This window comes from Gouania willdenowi, chromosome 11 (genome assembly GCF_900634775.1).
Source record: "Gouania willdenowi chromosome 11, fGouWil2.1, whole genome shotgun sequence".
Taxonomy (NCBI): Eukaryota; Metazoa; Chordata; class Actinopteri; order Blenniiformes; family Gobiesocidae; genus Gouania; species Gouania willdenowi.
In genome coordinates this window covers 14489151-14497203 of record NC_041054.1, presented here as the reverse complement: position 1 = coordinate 14497203, position 8053 = coordinate 14489151, and the positions used below count along the sequence as shown (strand labels likewise).

Sequence of the window (8053 nt, the reverse complement as noted above, 5' to 3'; positions counted from 1 at the left end):
TAGCAATCTTTTTTGAGGTTATGAACTTGTTTTTCTGTGTCTGAGGTAGCACTGGAATAGAAAAGTAAAAAAAAAAAATGGATATTCCCAACATGATCAGCTTGTTGCATTCGATAGTTGTAGCAATCATGTCTTCATGCAGTGCAGTTGGGCAACTTATTTTCTAAGTTTAAAAAAAAATCTGTTTGAGTGGGAGGCTCTACAGCTCAGTCTTATGACTGGCACGCAACAAAGTATCAAAGGTTACTGTGGGCTTAAGGGATCCAGACTTTAGTACTAATGGATGTTTGTTTAATGATTACTGAAACCGTTAATAAAATCAGGAATAAAGAAGGAGACCAGGCTGTGATTTGAGGATCAGTTTCCTCAATCGTTCCTGGGAGTGTCTAATCGCCTTTTTTTAAAGAGAAACGTAGGAAGTCTGCGCTCACTGACAGGACGCTTCACTGGGCAACGGTAAGGGAATACAGAGATATAATTTTAAAAATTACCAATGCTTGATTTAAACTTTATAGTGACTTTCTGAATTCAAGATACATTTGTGAGACTCTCACAGCAGAGGAAGGGTCTAAATCAGATCTAGGAACCAGATTTTTAGAAAGGAACAACAACAAGACATCTTAGATGAAATACTTACTAGTCACAATTTTTATTTATTTTTTTCGTTTTCTGCTTTCTTGGTTTTCTTAGTTGTAATGTAAATGTGTACGTGATGAAGCAGAGCAACATTTAATTGGGACAACTTGTTTTTAAATCAGATGTCAGTGAAATGATGTATTAATAGACCAGTATTACTTTTGTCTACATTTTTTTTTAGCGACAACTAGAATAAGACTTTTTGTTTTTGTTTTTTTAAAGATATGAATGAAAACTGTATAAAAAATATTGATATTTACATCAACTAATTAAAACAAAACTGTCCTTTAGTCACATGGGATGAAATTCAATCAGAACTCGTGATCATGTAGTCCTATGCATCACATCTGTGTATTTACAAACAATAACATCCTATATCAGATTGGATGCATAAACTCATACTATTAAATATTATATAATTATAACAGATATAATATCCCCTAAATTCTTAAAAAATTTTTTGGTTGCATGTAAGAAAAAAAATCTAAAATGACAAATATCACAAGGCAAAACAAACTCTTGCAGATGATGAGGATGGCTTTCAGCTTGTTCATCACAGTCCTCCTTTGGGGCTCTGCTTTGTGTGCTAATAAATGTCCTGATGGAAGTTTCTGCAGTGATTTCACCACCTGCTGCAAAACGTCCCAAGGCTTCAGCTGCTGTTTGTACCCACAGGTAAACTAAACACTGTGTTACACTAACTCACCTGTTGTCCTACTGATGCTTGGTCACGTGTCTTCAGGCTGTGTGTTGCTCAGACCTAGTCCACTGCTGTCCCTCTGGGTTTGCGTGCAACATAGCCAAACAGTCGTGTGTAAAACCCAACCTGCCATGGATGGATGTCCCCATGCTGGAGAAGGAAGCTGCCATTGAACCAAACATGCTGGATCTGTCCATCACTCCATTTGAGGAAATGAAAACCAATGATATCCAAGACCAAAGAAAAGTGTCTGTGATTTACTGTGACAATTACCACACCTGTCCTGATGGTACCACGTGCTGCAGAAGCCCCTCCATGGTCTGGTCCTGTTGTCCCTACTCTCCTGTGAGTTGGCCGATACACCAGGGTTGGGCTCAATTACATTTTTCAATTACAATTACGTTTTAAATTACCCATGTTCAATTACAATTCAATAATGATTACAGTGACCTGCATTTTTCAATTAAATATCAATTATTTTTTATCCTCAGAAAGCAAATAACAATTACGTTCTCAATTACTAAATTCAATTACAATTCAATTATGATTGCAGTGACCAGCATTATTTTTCATATTACAATTAAATTACAATTATTTTTTATCCTCAAAGTCAATTTCCGGGCGATATATCGAGAGTCATGATATATCGAGTTTTCTATTTTGGAGATATAGAAAATTACAGTATCGCCTATATCACTATATATATTTTTTTATAAGAAGTCTCTGCAATCACTACTACTTCTACCTTCATCTAAACGAGCTACATTACACTCACACGTGCTGTCCCTGAGGAGAAAAAGCCACATAGTGGCACATATTGTCCAGCTGTTTGACAATAAATGTGCCAACTGTACATGTGGCATTTTGCACCGGCAAATTTCACCCTGAATTGTCTATCTAGTCTTGATTTGATTTAAAATGATCGAGATTTATATTGTATATCGCCAGTTTGAGAAAAATTATTGAGATATGAGTTTTGGTCCATATCGCCCAGCTCTTATATCTACCATCTAATTTACCTTGTTAGGCTTCCTTATTAATGACAATATTGGATTTAATATTTTTGGTGTCAATATAGACCTCGATTTATTTTAATTTTTTTTAAATGGTAAAATGTGGGAAAGGTTGAAACATATATTAATAATTGCTAACTACATATGTATAGAACTGTAACACGGTTCCCCAGTTTTGCGTTAAATTGTAATTGACATTTTTTAAATAGAATTTTCAAGGTAATTACAAAGCAAATTATCTAAACTCAATTACAATTTAATTACGATTAGAACCACATCAGATTGTTAAAATTAGAATTATATTTACACCATAACTGTAAATAATTATCAATTACGCTATTGCAATTATAATTGACCCCAACCCTGTGATACACTCATATACAAAGTCAAACAAATGTGAAAAGAATAGTAGTTTCACAGTGTGTACAATATGTGTACTGGTTGTTGACAGAGTGAATATGTGCCCTGCAGGGTAAATGCTGTCTTGATGGCTACCACTGTTGTCCCTGGGGTTTTGACTGTGACTGGAGTTATCAGCACTGTGTGAGACAAAGCCACAGATATCCATTCCTCTCTAAGAAGGCTCAGACATCTTTCCCTGCATCTCGCATTTCACCCTCTGAGGACGAGAACAGCTCACCCAAGGTAGCAGATTAGATACTCACTGCTCTCGTCTTCATTCAATGTACTGTTACAGTTCAAGTAAACCAGATAAGCTTTCTTCTTCTTCTTCTTCTTCTTCTTCTTCTTCTTCTTCTTCTTCTTCTTCTTCTTCTTCTTCTTCTTCTTCTATTATGTGCAATCTGGTAGCCAGGTTTTAAAAAGACTGTGGCTCGAGATGTAGCTCACCTCCACCATTGTTGCTGTGGTGCAAATCTATCATTGTTTCTGTCAAGCGTTTGTCTAAAATGATGGAATAAAAATCCAATCTCTTAGGCCGTGGCTATGGGTACGTTAAACATATCCATCGACTGCCACTCTATGCATACGCAGCGCCCCTCATTGGTCAGTTTAGGTCACGTGATAGGTGCACCACGTGACTTAAAGTTCTGTCAGTTGTATTTTAGCTCATATTTATTTTTAGCTAACCCTTTTATTTTAGACTTATCCCTATCCCTACAATGTTTATTTTTTGTCGGATATGTATTTTTAAAGATGGAATTTGCGTCATGAATATGTTTAAATGAAAAAAACATATGTCAAGTGGTATTCGAACCCACGTTAGCAGAAGGAAGAATCCTTGAGTGCGGCGCCTTTGACCACTCAGCGATCCTGACACGGTGAAAACACAGGCACATTACGTTTATGTAGAAAAGGTCCGTAAACGTCTCCATAGTTACGGGGGCTATGGCTACGTTTAACGTATCTCTAGACACTTTCAATCCCTTAATGGTAACCTTGGTGCAATATTGAGGACCTTGTAGGGTTAGTTTCTTTTACATACTGTATATTAACCTGCTTTGATTAATTTTTCATTTGTGCTAGCAGTAGCAGCAAGCTGTCCCATTACCTCCACCAAGGAGGTCATATTTGTTTTTGTTTGTTTGTTTTAGCAGGATTACACAAAAGTACTTAACAGATTTTGCCAAAATTTCAACCAAAGGTAGGCATTACACAATGGAAGATTCCATTAAATTTTGGAGGGAATTTGGATCAAGACACGAATTCTGATTTAGTTTAAAAACATTAAAAAATCCCTATCTTTCATCATAGGCGAAATTTCAAAAATGCATAACTTCGATCATAACTGAGCAGGGTCTGAACTTTGACTCAGTTATGTCAGACACCATGTTTTATTCAGAACAAATCTCGATTGCGCGTTTCATTGCGATTCTTTGAAAAAATAGGGGTGCCCATACATTTAAATGAACTATATCATTATTATTATTTCTTTTACCAAAATGTAAAGTGTGAATGATCATGGTACCAGGAGATATCATTCATGAAGAAGTCCAAAACACAATTGATCAAACCTACTAACCTTTTTTTTGGGTGTTTTTCCTTTTTATTACGAATTTTATATTTTGATAGCGCTTTGAGGTGACTTTAGTTGTAATTAGCGCTATATAAATAAAGTTGAATTGAATTGAATAAACCAATTGGTTGGCTCTAACTGTTCTCTAATGTCATGTGTTGTCATGTTTGTGCTGCAGAAACCAATGATGGTGCTAAAAGAACCTGCAAAAGGGATTATTTGGTGCGATTCATTCTTTTACTGTAAACAAGGGTCGTCCTGCTGCAAGGATGAGACGGACCAGTGGAGCTGCTGTTCCTTCTAACTGGTATGTACCATGCAATGAAATGAGTTTTCCTTTATATTTTACTGTCAGGTTTTCATCATTTACTTAAAAACATCAAGGGGAAAAAAGGCAGACAATGATCTGGAGGAACAGTTGATGAAAGAATTCCGGGATTTAAAGGGGACATATCATGATAAATCCACTTTTTTAGTCCTTAAATGCATTTTGTTGTATATTTAGAGTGTTTAGAAGCACAGAAAAGTTCAAATTAGTCTCTAATCTCCGTTAATGTCTTTATATTCTGTTTTGGTCATATTTTTCAATCTGTTTCGATTTTTCGATTCTCTATTACGTTTTTTGAACAATAACGTCAGCGGTACTGCCAAATTAGGACATCGACTCCAGGCCCAACACTTCAGCAATCCGCCATTTTTATTTCTCGCTTTTGTTTTGTAGTCCAAGCTCAAGGATGCCGAAGTTACGAGAGGATAAGTCAAAATGTTTGGTTGTTGGATGTAGTAACCCACAGGCTTCATTACACCGTCTCCCAGCATCAAAACCTTTTCAAAGTACCTGGTTGAGTTTTATTTTTCACGGAAATGTACCCACATCTGTGGGTAAGGTCATTTTTGTGTGCGCGAAGCACTTCAAGGATGACTGCTTCATCATCTCCGCCAGTATAAAGAAGGACTTGCCGAAAGACTTTGTCTGATTTAGGGTTCAATTCCTTCTATCTTTGGAGACGACGAACAGAGCACTTCCGTAAGCTGTAAATAACGCTAAAAAGTGTGATGTTTTGTTAGCATTAGCAGTTGCACCGTCTTCATATGTTAGCGCTGTGTGCTCGTTTTAGATCCTTGATGATATGGCCTACGTGGTTTAATTTAAGTCTAAAGTTTTCATTAGTCATTTCATTTTGCCGTTTTTGTCTTTGAAAAGACTGTATTAAAATGCATTTCGTGACGTTAGCTTGGTGCTAGTGTTAGCTCGGCGCTAGCGTTAGCTCGGCGCTTGTGTTAACTCACTTGTTAGGGTTCTGCAGGTTCATCATCTTCATTTTCATCTCGCTCCGCCGGGTCCGACTCTGGCTTGAGCTTGTAAGGCTGGATGGACAAGTATTACGTTGTTGACATTTTGTAAATAACCTCTGAATAAAAAGTTTATGCGCCGCTACATAACCATATCTCTTCTATCAAACTACAAAAATGGCCGAACAGGGTGGAGTTGAACCGAGTGTCACCTCTGCAACCTGGAGAGAGGGCGGGGTATGAAGTGTCTCATTTGCATTTAAAGAGACCGCACCAAAACGAGTTGCTCTTTGAAGCACATCAGAAAAGGGGTTGAAAAGGGGTGGAGCTATAATAATGAGGAATTCAGACCCAAGCATTACAGTTCTACTTTATATAGACCACAACTGTATGATTTATATGTAAAAAGGAAGGATTTAAAAGCATGATATGTCTCCTTTAAGAATTGTTGGTTTACAAAAATAATTGATTTTACGTGGGTAAAATTGTGTTTTTAATTATATATCGTCCTTTTTTTTTTTTTTTTCCTTTCAGCTAGATGATGGTTACTGTTTCTGTGCTGATTTCAGGTTAAACACTGCTGTGAATAAAGTTACTCCCTTGACCTCTTCTACCGAACATGCTGAAAAGACCAGCCACGCTGTGGACAGGCGTGGAGTGTTCAATCTACGTTATCGATGCTAAGAGTCATTAGACAATTAAATAACACAGCCCTTCATTGCTTCAGCTAACCAAAGCACCTGCATTAAATATATAATCCCATTACATTTTATTTTAATCTTACTTTTTGTCCTACTTCAGTTGGCAATTTTTGCATTTAATCTAGTTTCATTATACTTATTGTGTAGAGGATTTAGTTACTGAAATAGTGGATTACTCCTGTCACCAGAAACACAGACACAGAGATAACTTCTGATTAGTGAATGAATTATCATATCTCAAAGGTAGTTCAGATTAATTTTTGACAAAAGACTGAAATTGATCATAGTTGTATTCACATTTTTGTCTAGTTTACTTGTTATTGATGAAATTATGTTTGGCACGGATCAATTGGTGACATTTTTTTGTGAAATCATGCGTATTTGTACTGGTTTGTACCTAATTCACATGTGGTGGAAATATAATAAAAAATATTGAAAGCTTGAATTTATATCTCAATATTTACTGTTTATGGAATGTAATTAATACACTGATGATGGCACATCAACACATGCAACATTATTTTTCATTCATGACACTTTTTTCCAAAACTGTTTTTTGTATCTCCTTTCGAATTAATTAAATTAGTTGGATTGTTTGATATTTTATGTTAAAAATACAATTTAAATCCTTTGGTGTGTTCAGTTTGAGGTAAGGACTTCCTCCTGCCTGTCAAGTTTAAAAAGAGAGGGAGAAATACAGTTTCAAGATATATATTACATAGTTAAACAAACCAGTGTATTTGTAATATAATCGCTTAAATATTTGTGTAATTAAGAGAAAACGGTTCTAGCATTTGTAGATTCCCTTAATTTCAGAGACTTACAATATTATACAACTCTTACATTTTGTCTTGAGGAAGCCAAAATGCTTCCACACTTCTGATTTAAAACACAGGGGCACGTCCTGAATTTCAAATTTTAAATAGATAGCGCCCTCTGCTGTAAAAAAAAAAAAAAAATCGATGTGAACCGTGACACCTTTGAATTTTAACTGCCTCAGATTTAATCTTTACATCCCTAATATTAAAAAAATAAACTTGATGTTATATAGTTGCAAATTGCTTGTTTTAGCTGAAGGGTCAAATCAAATGTGATCTCGCCTGATCTTAATTGTGTCCTCCTGACTGTAATCTAACACTCATTTTCCTGAATTTATGACAAAAAAATCTAAACAAAAGAAAAACTATGCAAACTCAAAGGAAACTAAGTGCAATCTAAAAAGAGAAAATTAAATACAAATGTATATAAAATCAACTTTTCTTCTTGATGGTTTTTGAAAACTGAACTTCTACTGTCATAATTGTGATGAGACCTGCATAGTAAAAAAAAAAAAAAAAGAATAAAGATTTTTTTTCAAAGAAAACAGAAGAGGAAGAAAATGTAGAATTCCATGATCTATTTGACAGTCCTGACCCACAAGTTGGAAAACATTTTGGTTTTAATGTTGTGTTTAATGAAAGCATTGTTTATGAGGTATACATTTAAGAAGACGGTCCACTATTTTCAGAGATAATTCTAAAAGGCTCACTCAGATTTGTTTTTGTAATTTTACTTTAGATTGCATATCCACATTCACGAAAGTTAGCGTACTTAATTATGGAGGTAGATTTATGTCTTTCTTATTCAATAGAAAAAACAAAACACTTCTCAATAAGAAAAAATATAAAAAATCGCTTCACTCATTTTTTTTTTTACTTCAATCAAAAATCAATATTTTCAAAGGAAAACATTTTCA

General features: G+C 35.2%; 1 protein-coding gene across 2 annotated transcripts; it reads left to right on the top strand.

The window, feature by feature from the left end:
• The first annotated feature begins 232 nt into the window (after positions 1 to 232).
• LOC114472243 (progranulin-like) lies at positions 233 to 6763 on the top strand. Of its 2 annotated transcripts, none has more exons than XM_028461436.1 (6): positions 233 to 456; positions 1162 to 1311; positions 1379 to 1681; positions 2821 to 2994; positions 4503 to 4631; positions 6152 to 6763. In XM_028461436.1, the coding sequence occupies exons 2-5, from the start codon at positions 1162 to 1164 to the stop codon at positions 4626 to 4628; spliced, it is 753 nt and encodes a 250-aa protein (XP_028317237.1). In that variant the 5' UTR covers positions 233 to 456; the 3' UTR covers positions 4629 to 4631; positions 6152 to 6763. The 2 variants fall into 2 exon arrangements, with proteins under 2 accessions (XP_028317237.1, XP_028317236.1); XM_028461435.1 differs by having other exon boundaries at positions 235 to 456; positions 6187 to 6763.
• Positions 6764 to 8053: the final 1290 nt, after the last annotated feature.

Excerpts from the sequence above, each read along its gene's own strand:
- LOC114472243 (XM_028461436.1), top strand. The coding sequence starts at position 1,162 with ATGATGAGGATGGCTTTCAGCTTGTTCATCACAGTCCTCCTTTGGGGC. Across the intron at positions 1,312-1,378 it reads GCTGCTGTTTGTACCCACAG|GCTGTGTGTTGCTCAGACCT; the intron begins GTAAACTAAACA and ends ACGTGTCTTCAG. Across the intron at positions 1,682-2,820 it reads CCTGTTGTCCCTACTCTCCT|GGTAAATGCTGTCTTGATGG; the intron begins GTGAGTTGGCCG and ends TGTGCCCTGCAG.